Source organism: Euwallacea similis, chromosome 26 (genome assembly GCF_039881205.1).
Source record: "Euwallacea similis isolate ESF13 chromosome 26, ESF131.1, whole genome shotgun sequence".
Taxonomy (NCBI): Eukaryota; Metazoa; Arthropoda; class Insecta; order Coleoptera; family Curculionidae; genus Euwallacea; species Euwallacea similis.
In genome coordinates this window covers 573,296-591,764 of record NC_089634.1, presented here as the reverse complement: position 1 = coordinate 591,764, position 18,469 = coordinate 573,296, and the positions used below count along the sequence as shown (strand labels likewise).

The window sequence follows — 18,469 nt, the reverse complement described above, 5'->3', positions numbered from 1 at the left end:
GAGCTTGGAGGTCAAGCACATTTGACTAACCGATTAAATATCTTTTAATTTCATTAAAATTATTTTTATATTCTTATTTTTTTTTTATTTAGTTTGTTTTCTGGCTGTTGTTATTCACCACTAAAATTTATTTACAACTTGTCAATCCAAACGAGTAGCTCTATGTGACCTCCAGATGCCAAAATCAGCTGATAATGACAGTTGATTCAACTGCCGTATTAAAAACCAAAACTTATTTTGAATTAAAATCCTAAACACAACATGATCTATAAATGAACCTCTTTAGATTTGAAAGAAATCTTTGCTGAAGTACTCACTTTATGGTCCATAAAATGGACCTGAACAGTGAAAATTTTACCTTCGAAGAGGAAGATGAGGCAAATATAATTAAACAAACCCTCAGCAGTCATATTTCATTCCCATTCCTTTTTTTCCTTTTCTAGGATGATCTCTCCCTGGAGCAGGTGATTCAGCTCACAGAAGAGGCCTGGCTCAACGAGAAATTCGCTCCAGAAATCCTCCCACATAAGTCTGAAATCATTGATCTGCTTCTTGGGCAGATCAGCTACATGGAAGAGCGACTGCAGCAGCTTCAGAGCACAGACTTCAAGAAAGCCATTCACCAAATGGAAGTAGACAGGTATAAATAGCATAGTTGGACAGCAATGCAAAGGCTGGCTTAGATTGAGGTTTTTAGTAACAAGTTATTTACGATTGCGGTTGGAGAAAATTGAAACCTTTTGCACACATACCTTGCAGCAGGAACGGTACAGGGCCGATAAAGGTGAAGATATGTATTTGAGTCAGAATGAGCTGGAATTTGCCCAGGAACATGAGCAAAGTAAGCTGTTTTCTCTAGTTTTCTTATGGTAATGTAGTAGTAAAAGTAATTAATATATGATTTTAAAAAATAACACATAAAAATATAAATAATATCAATTGTGATTATTATTTAATATATAAATATACACATTTGATAATTAAATATATATTTTAAAGGTATGAAAGATCACTTGGAGTCCGTAATGAGCTTTTGTCCCAATGTAATGGATACAGAAACTCCAGAAGTCTCTCCAAATATACACAGCATGGTGTTCTTGAAGTCAAAAAGAGATATTGAAGGCGTCGCAATCGATGATGGCAATGGCGAAAATAACGATTTAATCGATTTAACTAGTGGCTCCCAAGTTTTGATAAGTTATAATAGCGTTGCAAAATTGGTTAAAGACGGAGATGTACATCTTATTTAAAGTTTTGGTCAGTAAAGGAATATAAAAATGTGAATTTTTTTATTAAATTGTTTCAATAAACTTGTCAATACAAAAACAAATAATAGCAAAGATATTTGTGAGAGAGAAATAATCGATTAATTCCTTAACACTAGGTTGCAGTATATTATAAAATCCTGACTATGAAAATCATTCGGTGTTTATTTGGAATAACAATAACAAGTTGAGTCATTACCGTATTCCAAACGTGCACCGAACTGTTATTAGTACCTACAAATGTAGGATCTAGTCCAAAAATAAGTTAATACTTACAAAAGCTATATTATAAACCTAATTAAATTCAAGGAAATAGTTCAGTGTGCGTATATAGTTTGTTATGTAGTTAATTCTCACCATGGTACATCATGCAAAACATCTGGAAAATTGATTTTTGAAATAATTATATGTTGATTCTACAGTTTATCATTCATTCATTCATCAGTTGCAGAATAGTTTGACTATAACAACACATTTTCTATTCCATAATATCTAGCTATAATTATCACTTTACTGGCTTTTTTGTACTAGATAAGACATACTATTATACATGCGGCCAGCTTCAAATGCTTAAAACTAATATATCACATCCTACAACATCAAAGATAGAAGGGAGCCGTTCCCCCTTTTTGGTTTTAAGTATATTGCTTCCATTTCGTCGATTGCCTGGTGTTTTATTTTTATTTAGAATTTATCAATTTACCAGGGTAATCGTTACAATACATAATGACTAAAAGCAAAACACAGCCTCGTTTAACAGAGAATGATTCATAGTTTTGAGGCTCACCCTGGCATTTTGTCCACAATAAGTTATCCCCGACTAGATAATTTGATAAGCTGGAGCCCTGTCAATAGGTTAAAACGCAGCACACCCTGTATATCGAAACATTAATACTGAATGAAGCACACCGCACACGACTAATTATTTCATAATTAATCGCCATACGGTGTGAAAATGTTGTGTTAAAAAAAATTCACTTTTATTAATTCACAGAGTCGTTCCGTGCTCAAATCTAGGGAGAAGCATCATCTGATGGCGGAGCAGGCATCATCGTCGATTCCCTTTGAGGTTTCTGCGAGGATCTCGTGAAGACGCGCTGAGTCGTCCGTTTGTCAAATCTCTCCTGTTTTTGATAGTGCATATATTAGACACTAATAAATGTAATGGTTATATTCCAGTATTTACCTCAGCCTCCTTGCTCTGAAGGAATCTTCTTTCCTCGTCGTCTAGCACTCTGAAGTTTGATGGGATGACACTTTTCACCGGACTATCATCTGGCTGATCCAAGTTTTTAACGCTTTGGCGTAACCTGAAATAATATTTTCAGCGTTTTTATTCGTATAAATAATTAATATAAACAAGAATTTGGTGTGGAATGGAGTTTTATTAGCTTAGAGATCGTTTCCATGCAAAATCACAAAACTGACCAATACTGTGGCTATATTTCCACGTTTCCATGGATGTTATGTTTTTGGTAAAGTTGTCAGGACTTTACCAAGTAGGTCATCAATAATTGTTTTATTTTACTTTTTCTTAGTGCTGCTGTAATTCTACTTCGACACTTTACGTGATACCCAAAAGCACGTTATACGCATTATTTCACATTATTGCGGCACTTTTTAGCGCTTTTTCTACACGCGCATTTTTTACCACGCTTAACCACAAATGGATCAATGGACGCCGAATTTCTTGATAAAAAGGCGGCAGCGGTCGTTCTCACTGGACCAGAGCCGATCTCCGGAATATTCAGGGAAGTGATAAGGAAGGCCATTATTCAATGAGGTGCCGAACACCCCGAACGCTACTGGAATAATTGGAGTTTCTGTTGTAATGAGTTATTGCGGTACCCAATTTCTAGGAGCTATAATACTCTCAAACATTAAGAAAATTTATTTTTACTTACAGGCACCTCAATGCCCCAGTGTTGTTGATGCGATAGAAGTCTAACAAACTGTGGACGTCGTAGAAAGCCAATATGTAATCCAAGGTAGCGACATACACTTTGGTCTCTGTAATGCTGTCGATATAGGTCGTGGCCGAAATGTATCTGTGGTATATTCGATTTCTGCTTAAATAGGATATGATCGGATTGTTTCTGGTGGAGCTATCTCGGAGTAACCACGTTCTAGAATTTATTGAACACTGACGTGTAATTCGTGATTATCAAGGGAAAACTTACCCGTCACTACCAATAGCTCTAATCAGCGTTTCCGCCTCTGCCCGCGTAATTTTCTTATGGTAATACTTTTGAGTCAGATGTTTGCCGTGGTTCAAAGCATTTGGAGGGCATAGCTCGTATCGTGGGAAGCGTTCAGACGACTTGCTAGGGGTATGCGAAGCTTCGAACTGTTCGTCTAAGAGAATCTCACCATGACCTTTACTGAAATTCATGGGCAGATAGACGCCCTGAAACAAACAAGAAAAAGTTCAGAAACATTCCGAATGAGGTGGTAGAAGATAGTTCATTGAGGGTCCCCCCACGGTCAACACCGGAAAAGTGTTAGCGGGCACATTAACGAGGGATTAAAACGCTTGTCGGTGAGATAACTAGAACACCTCAGAGTGTGCTTGAAGATAATTAGGTGGATGCTCGCTTCCACCCACCAAGAATTGAAAAAGAAACAAGGGGGGGCATACTACGATGGTCCTCCTCAGGTATTCCCGGCTTCGCCTGATACTTACATCGGACCAGTCGGAGATGCTGGAATCGCTCGAGGATTGTTTCTCCCCCATCCCCTCAAACTGAATTTTTTCTTTGCACTTTTTGAAGGGGGGCACATTCCCCATTGTTCTGTTAACGTCCTTTTTCAATTTGCTCGCTATCGCTTTAAAACATCCCATTTTTCACCTCGTCCCGCATCTGGCATAATACAGAAATCTACACTGGACAGGGGGGGGCTGATGATTGGGGAGCGATGTGGAGCGCTCTGGCCATTTTCGCACCTACATCGGTGTAACAAAGACCTGCGGACTTTCGATCGCGCGGCACGGGCAGGCGCTGTGCAGCAGGAACTGCGAACCACCTCCAAGTCGGTTGCCAACTGATTTCGCGACCGGCGATCCACATTAACGCGATCCGGCAAATGAAAACGTTTCTGCGCTTTGCGTACTCGACGACGTTGCCTCAGTTAACGAACGTTCTGTCGCCTTAAGAAAACCCGCTTTTGATGTCATCCAGCTCGATTGAATTAGAATATTCCTCTAACAATCTTGGGGCCGGAGAGAAGCGACATGACGAAGTTCTACACCTTCGGCCTTTCGCTCGTGTCCGTTTTTTGTTTGTTTTTTTTTGGAAAAACTGCGCCCCGCAATTCACGCGGCTTCGCCTCTTTTTTAGGTCTTAAGGCCGAAAGTTTCCGGACGATCCAGAACGCGAGCGTCACGGCGTTCCGGCACCGGAAAGCTCGGCTCCGAATCGCGATTTTTCCGTTACAACAAACTAGTCAACATCGCGACTCGGGAGAAATCCCAAATTTAATAAAATAAATATTATTAATGACTATTAAATAATATTTCGCGAACTTGTGCCAAAAATTACGGGGCAAAGTTCGGCCTCAAATAAGACGACAGGTTAATGTATATTATTACGCACGGAACATGCTTTTGGATAAGATCCTTTAGGCAATTGACGCAGTTTGTCATCTTACGAAACAGTAATCACGCGGATATATTACTGACAGCAAGAAAATTCGTTCGGCAGTAATATATCCGACAACGCTGCGTAACCCAATAATAATAATAATAATTACTATTAATTATGGACACGAATAGTTCTCAAGAAAACTTCAACTTTCTCAACCAGCTGTTAATTTTTTTTTTCGATGGAACAATCAGTTTTACTCGAGGTCAGTGCAATTACGCAATTGGACACGAAGCACTCAGCCCGGCCCTGACATTGTCCAACTATGGGAGCAGAGCAAAAATCGAATCAGTTTTTATCTCGATTTGAATAACGCTTCTGTCTAAACAGCAATGCTGTTGTCATGCCAGAAAAAGAGATCCTAACTGATACTAGAACCTTCATCACTGCAACCACACAAATCCATTTTGGCAATGGCGCTAATGCCTCTAAACACTGTAAACAAACTCGTACAAATTGCAGTCTGCATCGTTTACATTTGTCTGGAAAGTTTACATTAGCTCATGGAAAAAACTGTTTGTTTACGTCAAAGTTAATCTGGGCTAACCGCATCTCGCATTAAAGAGCTTTTTATACCCGTTTGATAACGCTAAATAATGCGATGTGGAAATAATCGAGTCATTATTATGAGTCAGGACCAAGGTGATTCTGATTGACTAAGGCAAAAATCGTCAGCTTGCCAAACACGCGTAATGTTGCCCAGAAAAGTCCATTGTTCACGACTCGTACACATTAAATATGGGTAAAATATTGCATTCCCAATGCCTACGTCGCCATTAAATTTAATGACATTGCGCCACCTCGTTTTATATCATAGTTTAATTATTACTTACCAGTGGCGTGACTTCTAATCATTAAACTCAAATCAATTGTCATCATTCGGACGTTGGCCAATATTTGTAGGTACTTTACTGGCTGTGGCCGGAATCGTGGCATTAACTTAAAACACTTAAATGTAAAAAATGTTGTACAAACGCCACTGACTTTGGCCACAAAAGTACTAAAATGTAAACAAAAGATTGCATCAGGAAATTTCACATGAATTGATAATGATTTATCGTACGTGCAATTACACTGTAAATTACGGGAGGCTAATTATTGATATCCACAATTTGCATACCATTTAAATTATTAATGTTGAGAGCCGAGAAACCATTCCCGAGCTCTTCAAATGCAGTTTTCATGTCATTTATTTAATTAGGATTACGTAGGCACCTACTTCAGATCGCCATAATTTGCTGGCACACATACAATGTCCCGTTGCTTGACTTTTAGGAAATTAAATTTTTCTCTATTAAAATATGGGTCAAAAGTGCATATCTGTTTTTTCAAAAAATCCCGTTTTGATGCTCAAAAAAAAAATGTCCTAAATCTGTATAAAAATTTCAACTTTTAAAAATCCTTAAGACGGCAATCGGCCCGGAAATGGCAACACGGCATCATTCTTTTGTTTCAACAGCTATGAGGTAATTCTATTAACGTGACGTCACACAGCTGCCAGGCAAACTGTGTGCCGTGTTCCAGTGTTGTCGGGTTGCATTAAAAATCCCGTCAAATTTCAGACATGAAAGTATTTCTCAAAATGATGGCAAAGCCATAAAATGGAGCTAAATTATGCCTTTTCAATAAACCCTTCGCTGAGCTATATACGTCCGTTACACGAAGCTGAACGCGCCTCCTCTATTATTCAACATTTTTTTGTTCCGGACATCTAGATTTTTCGATCACGTAATGACACACCGTCTGACGAATGAACCTCTTAGTTTTTTTGGTCTCGATGACCGCGGACGGAAGCAGTTCTCGCCAGATTCAGATTTATAGGCTTAGATAGTAACGACCCAAAAAATATTCGTTGGGAATACCGCACCAATTTAATTTAGCTGCAAGTTGACTGACACGGGGATGGGGATAACAACGAAGGAGGTTTAAATATGTAACTGCATTGGGTGGAGCGCTTAGGGTGCATCCAGGGTCAAACACGTGTCGTCAAGGCTAACAGCGGGGTACGAAACAATCGTTGCCTCAGTATTACATTGCTAACTCACCTGAAGATCAAGGTTTTCATGAGCCCTATCCACTGCCCTGAAATCGGCTACATCCGCCAAATGCATCGCATAGGCTTGCTTGACATAGTGGCCGTGCTGCAAAAGAATGTCGAATGAAAAGTCCGTCCCTGGACCTAAATTGTTGAAATCAATGCCGTATTTTAACGACTTCAATGTTTGGAGCTTACGGCCTTTGTACACATGAACTTTACACTGTTATAGCAAATTCGGTTAAAAATTTAAAATGTGCGGCAATGTGGCTGCTGGAAACTGATTGGTACGGGTCTTCCAATTCGCCATTGCTACAAAGCCATAAAATTCTTGCATATGGATCATTCTGGCATGCTTCGAAAACCAGATTGCTTTAAAGACATTTCGACAATGGGGAGAAGTCGGAATAGGGTTAAACATACAGAAACTCTTTTTGGTTTCTGGGGACGGATTATTTGGTTTCTGCGAAAGTTACCCGACTCGACGGACGTCAAATTTTTACGATTGCTCATAAAGTCGGGCCGTTAAAGACCGGAATTTATGAATTTCCATCGGTGTCGAATGTTGTTCAGGGGCGTTCAAAAACTTCCACAAAGGAGCTTTATATGTACTCAAGTTTAGAAGAACGGTTGAAATGAGCTAATCTCAAGAGTACAGGAGATGTGTTGAAATTTTATCGCTCACAAAAACTCTTCTGCAGACGACCGCTGAAAGAGAGAATTCCATAAGTCTTATCATAAGCTTTTTTTGTAAATCTTCTGCATCCGACCCTGAACTTCCATTGTTCAACTCGCGTTGAAATTGCATAAAACTCTGATGGAAATTATGATAACTGGTCGAGTCGGGCAGTAAATCCGAGTTTATTGACGCTGTCATGACTTCAAAATCTTACCTTGGCCATGCTCAGGGCGGTAATCCACATTTCCCTCCCTCTGCGTCCGGGCATAAGCTCGTCCTGCACAAATTTCGATTCAGGTTTAATTATGGGACAGAATGCCATCTTCATCATGTTCTTGTACTGTCCATTGACGTGTCGCAGATATAGCCCGCCTATATGGGGTGCGTTGTAGTGAAATCGTATTTTGGGGGAGCTGTTGTAAACAATGAAGTCGGATACTGGACCGATCAGCTCCAGAATTTTGATGTCATTCGTCTTGTTCTCTTTCAACTGAAATTATTAGGTCTATTTAATAAAGGGATGCACCATGCAGACGAGGGTATATAATTTCTACTGCGGGTCCCGGGGCACCTCGGGCTCGGTCGTTTATTAAAATTACGGCTTTGAATCGGACACCATTTTCATTAAGTGCACGCCATGTTTGACTAGGGGAATTTCGTATGGCGAACGACGGGCAGACGTGTTCTCAATTATTCAGTGTTAGAAAATGTCTTTCAAAGGTTAATATTTTATGAGGGATGCTCAGTGAGGCGTTACTTTGAGGTTCCGGTCGAGAAATTTTAGGAAACGCCGCAAAGGTCGCAAGACTTCGAAAGTTTGAGGTTGTTAAATCATTTTCGGGAATACTGACAATCTCACTAGAACATTGAGAGATGATGAGAAAATCCAATTTTAGCATCCTATAGAAGGGGAAATCTCGCTGGTCAAGCCCGCCGAGTCCTTCATCAACAGCAGGACCTTCAGGATCAAGCTGGATAAGCATTGCTCACCCTGTAGGAGAACGGAAGTGGGAATGGCTTGGGGAGCAGTACTATCCACCCACTTAAGATAGGAGACTTGCACCTGGCATTTAGTACTGATGACACGGCGATACTGGCAAGATCCTGCAATGGGAGGATGCTAGTTAGGTGTCTCCAGGAGGATAGTGCCGGAGAAATGGTACTCTAAGTAGACGATCGTTTAGGCAATCTTCTCTTCCACTGGAAGAGGAAAATTAGAATCAAGGACGAAGCGGAAACCAAAAAAGGGCTACGGATCAAAACGGGGACGTCTGACAGACCAATGATGAACATTAAAAGAGGCGATGCAGGCAAGATGTTCTGAAGAGCCGCGGAACATCTGGCCGATCAGACTCTGGCTGATGGGTGATGACCAGGAGGATGCCATCCCGCTCAAGACACCAGCTCTTGGATAACAGATGACCCGGAGACGCATCCACCCAGGACCCACTAGCAAGAAGAGATATTTGACAAACCACCGTAATAGCAAAGAGCTCAAATCTGCTACTGTTAGTCAATTTGCCATGTTTTCGAGCTTGGAAATTAATTTTCGAACGATCTCCGAAAACATCGTTGTTAATTCTGGCTGGAAAACACATTTTGTGGGACACTCAGCTGCAAAGAAAGGCCCGTTAAATGTCATTATAAAATACAGGGTACATAAAATGCCACCAACTGACCCGGTTACGAATTTATTAGTTTGCCTCGAGTCGCCTTATATACACGACCGATTATCCGAATGTTATTTTCAGAAAGCGGAGCCATTAAACGAAGTCCCCGTATTCTTCTGCACGTATCGAAAATAATAATAAACGAAATTCTATTTGAAGTTCCACGGATCAAAGTGATCTAATAAAAGCGGTTCCTGGGAAAACGCCATCAAAAGCATTCACCGCTGGATCGGAAAATTATTTAGCCCAATTTTGGAAAGGAAGCAACAGCGCTAAGCAATTATCATAGGCCTATTGCTAGAGCCACAGGAAAAGTCCCTTTTACAGTCTGGAAAGGCACTTATTTATACCGGCTCAATTGCCCCCCATTTACCGTTAACAGCTTTTTGTATAATTCGACTTTCGTCGGAATAATAGTTTTTCCACATTTGGTTCATATCGACCCGCAAAACCTGAAAACCGAGCAATGTTTGCTTGCCATGGCTAAAAGCCATTCAGTGGAATGGTTTTCTGTTTCTGCTTTTCGTTTTTTCCTGGTTACTTCGTTTATTTGGGGCGTTTTAAAATGGGGGAACAGGGGGGTATTTTCGGCACAGACAATTAAACCTTTAAACCCTGCTGCCTACACATGTTCCTCTTCTGGCGCAAACACGCCTAGAGCTACAAGCGCACACATCGCTCTTCGCGGGGCAGGAGAGGACAAAACTGGGGAATCCGACCATTTCCCCAAGCTCCCCTCATTTTCCTCTTTCGTTTTCGAACTGCTAATCTCTCGAAGTCAATTAACTAATAATCGCTCGGTTTACTGTTTATACGCCAAGATTAATTATTGTCCTGATTTATGAGACTGTCGTAGATATCATCGCTTTTCCAAGTTTAATTACGTAGACATGTCCTGGGGGCCGGACGCGGGAGGAGCGTGTAAGTTAATTTAAAGTTCTTTTCGAAGAGCAGAAAGTTCGCGTCGAGACGTTCGGAAAGTTGCTTTAATTTTAAATTTACGACCTTGTTGTCTTCTGCCACTAATTCCGGCGAATTAGCCTTCTTTCTTGGGGCCCCACGATTAAAAGTCGCTACTTCAGCAAATTATCTCTTCTAGAAAAGGCACTCGAATTTTGACAAACGGTCTTAGTTTGAAATCTCAGCCCTCCACCCCGAAGTAACTGACTACGCGTTCCGGAATTTGCTCCGTTCCGTTTCGAAGGGATATTTTAAGACACGATAAAATATGCAAAGTTTCACGTATCCGATTATCCCGTGACCATTATTCTTATCTAGCGAAGGCCATAAACTGAAAATCAATGATAAGAAATGGGCCTCCCGGGAAATCAGCCGCCTTTTTCCTATTTTTCGTCGGTGGGTTTCCCGGAAATTTGCGGTGGGAAAACTGCGCCACATAACTCACTTCTGACCATTACCTAACCGTCTAGCTAACGGCGTGTGTCCCGATAAATTTCTCCATGCTTACAGTAACTACTCAAATTAGTCGATATTTTCTCAATTAAGTATCAACCAAGGCAATGGCAATTACCTAAAAGTGATATTGAGTGTACATTTTTATGCATATTAGCGCGGCTGTCAAGAATGCACTCGTGCATAATTCATCGCCATTTAAAACTTGCTTGGGAACTGTTCCAAATGGCGCTTCACTTTCTCAAGTCAGGACCCACATCATAATCAATGACGTCATCGTCTCATCAGGAACTCACCGATCGGAACAGATCTGGGAATTTCACCAACGTCATGAATTTCCCAAAGAACGTCAAGATTTTTGCGTAACTTACCACAGCCTTGAGGCTCAAACAAAGCGAGCGTTTTGTAAATGGCTTACGGGGGAGTGATGATGTGTCACAACGATTAGAATACCTGGGATTTCAACCGAAAATTCACACGTAATTTTGTTTCACGAATCATAAAACATTTAAATTTACTGCTACATGAGCATAGAATTTGAGGCCGAAACTAAAAACTAACACTTCCCATAACACTCTCCGTAATAAATTCATCACACCACCCAGATCACTTTCAATAATTAATTACGCAGTCCATTCTAAAGGAGGGGTCCTCTAGGAGTAATTTCAAAATTTGACAATAAGGCATGTCTTTCGGTAGGCAGAGATTTGAAGTCGTTTGCATCTGACTGCCCCCGCAGAAGGCATAAAACACATAAAAAAAGTTGCAGCGTTGCCGTCCACCGACCAGCAATTAGTGATTTGGGGAATTCACATCATAAAATTGCCGAGTTTTTTCCGTTTCCCAAAAACCGCTTACGCAATAAAACTTTATTAATACATTTTAAAACAACCCTGATTAATGCCCAAGAGACTCCTTCAAGTCGACTTCGGGTGTCATTACTAATCTGCTACCATACGCGAAGTCGCGGTACAACCTGCTATAACATCAGTAATCAGTCTAAATATGCCTTGGCCGTCAGGATCGCCAGACTATGATCTGCTTGATTTTTTCCTGGGCGCGAGCTTTGAAGTTGTTTCTTTGTGCGGTCTTAATTATGAGTTGCGAATAATGTGTGACTTTGCCCTGACCGGACAGCACAGTTACTTTGTCTGGGTTGAAGGAACGAGTTTAGATGCTTCGAGTACTTCATCTGTGCATAATATTCGACTAGCCGAAAAAGTGTAGAAAAAAAGAGGACGGCATTTTTGGACCGTCCGAGGCACAGGGGCGTGCAAAGGTCAGACGAAAGTTATAGATGCAATCGTTACGTAACAGCTTTTTTCCTCGAAAATGAGGTGTAACTAAACAGTCAACCTTGACGTCCGGCTTGCTGTAACGCAAATTACCCGCAATTTTTAAACTCGGGTCTTAACTTAAAGTGGGTGTTTTCATCGATGCCTTTTGTTCCCCTTTAGGGTGCTGGCCTACACAGGCCAGGTCTGAATTTTTGCACTACTTCACGTATTGTGGCAAAATAAGGCTCACTCACGCGCTTGTCCACTGTCCTGACCTGTCCGAATACACTAACTAAACCGTCGGTTTGTTGCTAGGCGAACTGAATGGGGCGATTCAGGTCCTTGCGGGTATTATTTGCTGATTCTCAGCTGCGACAGCTGTCAGAGCCACGGCTTTAATTCCTCAAATATTTATTAGATAAACTCTGTGGAGGCCAAGAAGGCTTATTGCAGGAATATTGAACATACTGCGCACAAACTAAAAAAATTCTTTAATACCACGCAGCAATTTATTCCCTAGATAATCGATATCGCCTTGCATGCATTATTAATGTTTAATTGTGTGCATGATTGATAGCGATATGATCGGTTGGGCTAGGCAATCCTGTGTGTCACATACATCATGAATGCTCCTCAATTTACATGAAACACATCCATAGTGACGATAAATATTCATATAATTTAAATGCCGAAACTGGGCCTGGTTCCTCTTTAAATCGCCAAAAATATTCGCGGCAATATCGAAAACGCCAGTCGCGGATCCTGAGCTTCATTTCCCTCTAAAAAAAAAAAATCGAATTATCTTTTATGAAGCTTGAGTTTCCATCGCACATTTCGGGACAGATTCGCACGACTGGTCGTAAGTCGTGTTGAGAAAGCGAATTACATTGTTACACTGAAAAAGATACATTGTTGCAGCTCGTAGATGCACGATAAAAAAAGGTGCAGTAAGCTTGCAATTTAACCAAATGACCGCTTTATTATTTATTACGGTACTTGTAATTGCGTGCCAACGGCGTTGGAGGTTTAGATTAAATATAAGCAAAAATGGTTGTTTCAACGATTTCAATACAAATTCAAGTGAAATCTCTCTTTAGTCACTTCTCATCAACGATACTCGTAACTCGCTCAAGGCACCTGGATTACATCGTGCTGCATGAGGACCACATGTGAACGTCAGCTGGCCCAAAGCCACAGCATCAATCAAGACGAGATGGAAAGTACTTGATTGCGAGCCAAGTACTGTTGGGCTTTTCTAACAAATTAACATGATTTTCGGTTGGGAAATTTTGGGCGTCTTCACGTTATTGGAGACGTGCCAGTGAAATCATAGAAGAACATTTGCTTGTAAATTAGAGGACCATCTGCTCGAACCCGTTACGGAACCAGTTGTATCCGCGAGTTTCCCCTTTATCTTAATATTCAGAAGGAAGTGGAGGATCTCAAACTTTGAAGGAAATTTGATGCGATAAAAAGGGATTCGTTAGATCTCTCCGAAATCAAAAAATGCAAACTATGAAGAATGGTGAGTGTGAAGGTATGCAAATGGTGGACTGTGGGAAGAAAAGAAACAAATTGGTGCGTAAACTGTGATTAGACGGCGACAGGACGAAGTAACCAGATTCCTCCTCCAGATTTACCGAAATTATAGTTCGAAACCATCAAAAAATGGCGAATGTATGGTGCCCAAAATATGATGGGGAAACTGTGATGTGATGGTGAAAGCGCCAAGTAGTAACTAAATCCCTCGTTGAGATTTGACGAAATGACGGTTTAAAACTGTGAAGAAACTCTGAATGCACTAAGTTAAAAATATGCTGGAACGGTGAATCAGCAACTAAAGAAAAATGATACATAAAGTGTCATGAAACGGCAAAAGCGCGATATAAATCTATTCTCCGTTGCGATTTATGTAAACTGCCGCGTGAAGCTATGATGATCTGATGAACTTACAAAAAATGACAAAATGGTGAATGCATATGAGTAGACAAGAATTTACGCGGAAATTATGATGATATGGCGAAGCCGCAGACGAACAAATGTCTGATTGAGGCTTATCTACATGGTATCTTAAAGCTATGAAGAAATGCTAAACGTACGGCGTACAAAGTATAACGAAACGTCGATTGCATACAAGAAAACAAAAATTTCTTACGTAAACTGCGATGTGACGGCAAGGAGCGTTAAATAAATCCCTCGTTGAGATTTATCTAAATTATAGTTTACAATTGTGAATGTGCGACGTTAAAAATATGACGAAATGGTGAAAGTGCGAGTAAACAAAACTTGAAATGTAAATTGTGAGGCATGACGTAAATAGATTCATCATTAAGATTTGTCTAAATTATGGTTTAACATTGTGAAGAAATGGTGAATGTACGTGTAAAAAAGTGATACTTAAATTGTAATAAGATGGCGAAAGTAAACCAAACATTAACCTAGGGAATTAATAAGGAAAGTGGCGCCGCAATATAGCGGATATACAATATTCATTTAGTAGATTGTGCAAATGTCAAATATGTCCTAATCGACTAATGTAAATATGCAATAAATCTGTCATTTTCTCAGCCTCCTTCATGAATATTAATCTAAAATAGACTACATACATCAACTGAAGTTCCTAATAATAGATTATATATTGTTATGATTAATATATAATGCGCATTTCGCGCTGACCTTTCTCTTCTATTAGCGCGTTGGCGTTGGTCAGTGCTGGTCTATTTGCAGCCCAGATTGAAAGAGATAAATCTCCCTTGAAGTCGCCCTAATCGACCATATTTCCAACCCGCCGCGTTTCTTGAACCGACTCCAAACTGCCCGATTTATCGCCGTCGCAAACACGCCCCAATTTCGCGCCCAACTTCCTTTTTCCCATTTTACTGCAAGTATAACTTACCAGCCCTGTAAACTCGTCATGCTTCATGATATAACACAGAACCATATTTTCGTGAGTGTCGACAAAGTACAGCTTCCTGTTTCTCAAGAGCATATACTTTTCGCTCCATTTGGCAAGTAATCTCTCACCGGGCAGCTTCCGGACTTCACTCAGGGTCAGCTCCTGGTCGCCCTGCTTCACAAACACTGTTCCACAGTAAGTGGGATTCACCATGTCATCATCGACCTCCTCCTCGCTGCCCTCCTCACTCGATTCCGGGGTTCGGTCTATGTAGAACCTCGACGGAGGTCTATCATCAGATTCTGGACTACTCACTTCCACGTCTCGAGATGTGGAAGGCACTGGAACAGCGTATGGGAAAAAGGCTTTTTCTTCTTCTTCAGCAGAGTCAGTTTCTTTTTCTGGTGGGTCACGAAGTCCCGGAAGCACCAACCTGGTACTGGTGGGACAGTGTTGCGTGAAATAAGGGTCGTCGATTAGGATAAAATTTGGATCAACATTGGGAGCCAATCGTGCGACATCGTCATGGGCTCCTGGGGGGTCTATGAAATATTGCTGCAAAGAAAACAATTTTATCACAACGTGCAAAATGTGTTATTATAAAATTTGGTAGTAGTATCTACATAAAAAAAATAATAACAAACACGTGTTTTTTGGATGATAGTGGTACGAGTGCCTGGAGCTCAATCATGAGGATCACAGTAAACATAACAGATATGGGGCCGGTTAAATTGGGACAAAGTTGTGCAATTTGGAGGTCAAGGATATGCCGTTGTAAAATTTGAAAAATTCCAATGACTTTTGAAGGACCTACCTGTGGCGATCGATGTATAACATTTGCCTCATCCGCTTGAAAGATATACGTTGGCCGACACATACACCAGATTTGTGCCCATTAGATTATTATAAACAGGGGATTATGAACGATCTCATTTGCGCAACTTTGTCTCAAGATACTTCAAAAGAAATGTGCAAAAAATTTTCTTCATTCTTCTACTCACTGATTTCCGTGATAAAGTTGGATACTTGTCTATATTTCTTATATAGGCGAAAGTGAAGTGATGGCCAGACTTCATGTTGCGGTGATGTGCCTCAAGTATTAATTCGTTTTCTTCAATAATGCGCTCTAGAATAAGCATTAGATGAATGTTTTCAGTGTCACTAAGTGAACGCCCTCAGACCTGCACCAAATTCGACCCAATGTTCAGATATTGAGAAGGTAGAGGAATTTAAATGCTTGACAGGAACGCCGATGGCCCTGATGACGGTGCGACAGTCCATGTCCTTTGTGACCAACAGCTGCTGGAATGAGTCCATTTCATGCGAGTGTAACAAAAACTTGATTACCATCTGCGGGGAAATAGGACTGTAAAGAGTCGCTTTGGAGTGCATTCGTTGTGTTACCGAATCTCTGATTCTTTCGCTGAGTTCTATAGTGACCTCTTCTTCTTCGTCTAGCATACCATAATCGCTCGGCGTCCGTTGTGGTGTGCAGATTGAACACGCTTTGGGCTTGCGCGAGCACCGGTTTACTATTCATTTACGTAAACATGGAACTACCTAATATCTAATTATACTTACTTAAGCCGCGACCTGAAAGAAGAAATTTGCTTAATTAATGCATACTGAAGAGCATTTGGTATAAACATTATAGAGATTGCGGATGTGCATCACCTATCGAAATGCTATCAAATCAAAGGTTGCAGCAATTACCGCAGCCTCTATTTGACTACTGCTCTGTGATAAATTTATCGCTTGACCAATCCAGCGTTTTTCTACCTGCCTCACCAAACAACTTGCAAAGTGGAAGTTAATCATCACCTGCATTAAAGCACCTAATGAAACCCAACGGATAATATGGAAATAAGCCGACGAAGGCCGCTGAACAAAATCAAATAAACTGTGACATATATTCTTGAAGCACGCTTTATTACCGGATAATTTTTACTCTGTTATACCGTTAAATTACATATGTAAATAACTGCGAGTGTTTGCAACTGTGTGGGGTTTTAACGTGCATACACACCTCTGTTACTTCTACCAGTAAACTGAGAACGGTTTCCGGGCAGCAAGGCGAAAAATGTGGCTTTCAGAGCTTGGCTCCATTTCCCGGTCCCGAACTTCTTAGGCATTGTCTTGTATTCCACTCATTAATGTCTTAAACACTGAACAAGCAGTAAAACCGCTAATCGCGAGAAAAATCACTGGCGCACGTTCAACCACGACCAACAAGAGACTGCATCGATGATTTAGACATTGCTTAAAACAACAGGCTCTTAATTAAGGCTCATTAGATCATTTAGACGTAGGCACTTCACCTGATTGGACGGGTTAATCCGATCATGATACATATACTACTTATATTAAAACTTTTATTAATCGAGGTCAAGGGTTTGGGATAAACGTACCAAGCACCGATGTTTACTAAGATTTCGTACATAACGAAGCATGGCTGAGATTTCGGTTCATTTTTAATTAAACGGAACTTTACAAATTTAGCGACAATTAGTGTAAATTCATAAAACGTGGTCACTTTAAGCACTAACGAAAAGGGTTTGCAAGTAGAAGTATGCCCTTAGCGGTTTGCATTAGGTGCGTACACCGATCAGGGCCGGCCTTAGCAACTCCAGCTTCCTGAGCAAAATTTTTAATCGCCCCCCCGAAAAACCGCCGGCCAGGAAAGTCCGCCGCCCAATCTCGCCCCTCTATGAGGTACTGGCATCGTTCGAACATTGGAAATGTTCATTCCTATCTATATTTGAGATTGGTGAAATCGTACTTACGTATATCTCATTTACTGTTTATTTGCAAAACTGTAGACGAAGAAACGTGAACTTTTTTCTGTATCCATTTACATTTGGATGTATCAGAAATAGAAACACCTAAGGTCAAGGCCCAATCAAAATTGGACGATTAATGAAAAGGCCTTGGCCATAAAATTCCATGTTTTTTTCATATCAAACGGCCCCAAAAGGCCTAACATTCCTGCACACAAAAGTATGTAACACCACCATAAAATTCAAGCAATCGAAAGGGAAAATGAGCAAATACTTACCACAAATGCCCATACGTCTTAAGGCATCCTCCAAGCAGTTGAGAACCCTGACGGTGTCCTCTACTGGTGATGAACCCTCGGATTCGATCTCGATCATAATTGCATCGTCTATCTCACTGGGCCGTTCCCTAATGGAAACACGTTCCTGGCTAAAGAGTTGTTGACGAAAAGGCGATTCTTCGGGATTTTCCACGTCTTCTTTGGTGAGTCTTGTTGATCGAGCTGGGGAATCATTCTTCCTTGGCGAAGTCTGAGACTTACTGCCGGGCGAAACACGCTTCTTCGAAGCCATTAAAAAGATAAAACACAAATTACACAAATTATATTAAACACTTAAAAGACTGAAAAGGTACGAAACCCACGTGCAGCTACAATCGAAGGTAGGCTGGTACTCAAGAAATTTGCTCTTTTTGTTGGTGATTTTTTGCTGGAATGCTTGCCCCAGGACGAAGATAACTGGGTCGATTTTGAACGAAGGCGATTTGCATGAGTAAAAAATCGTTTAATATAATTTATTTGGAATAAAACGTAGTAAATT

The 18,469-nt window shown here is 40.7% G+C and overlaps 2 protein-coding genes across 5 annotated transcripts; one reads left to right on the top strand and one right to left on the bottom strand.

Moving 5' to 3' along the window:
* The first annotated feature begins 94 nt into the window (after window positions 1–94).
* Sld5 (DNA replication complex GINS protein Sld5) lies at window positions 95–1,291 on the top strand. Its single transcript, XM_066402652.1, has 4 exons — window positions 95–377; window positions 444–640; window positions 684–841; window positions 1,000–1,291. The coding sequence occupies exons 1-4, from the start codon at window positions 321–323 to the stop codon at window positions 1,248–1,250; spliced, it is 663 nt and encodes a 220-aa protein (XP_066258749.1). The 5' UTR covers window positions 95–320; the 3' UTR covers window positions 1,251–1,291.
* On the bottom strand, window positions 1,273–18,238 carry LOC136417106 (uncharacterized). 4 transcript variants are annotated; one of them, XM_066402622.1, is made up of 12 exons: window positions 17,932–18,238; window positions 16,458–16,469; window positions 16,281–16,408; window positions 16,058–16,226; window positions 15,878–16,002; window positions 14,877–15,431; window positions 7,835–8,110; window positions 6,952–7,047; window positions 3,446–3,672; window positions 3,170–3,391; window positions 2,452–2,575; window positions 1,273–2,389 (listed from the first exon to the last, which is right to left on the bottom strand). In XM_066402622.1, the coding sequence occupies exons 1-12, from the start codon at window positions 18,221–18,223 to the stop codon at window positions 2,279–2,281; spliced, it is 2,337 nt and encodes a 778-aa protein (XP_066258719.1). In that variant the 5' UTR covers window positions 18,224–18,238; the 3' UTR covers window positions 1,273–2,278. The 4 variants fall into 4 exon arrangements, with proteins under 4 accessions (XP_066258719.1, XP_066258720.1, XP_066258722.1 ...); XM_066402623.1 differs by lacking the exon at window positions 17,932–18,238 and adding an exon at window positions 16,903–17,121; XM_066402625.1 differs by lacking the exons at window positions 16,458–16,469; window positions 17,932–18,238 and adding an exon at window positions 16,891–17,121.
* Between the last annotated feature and the right edge of the window lie 231 nt (window positions 18,239–18,469).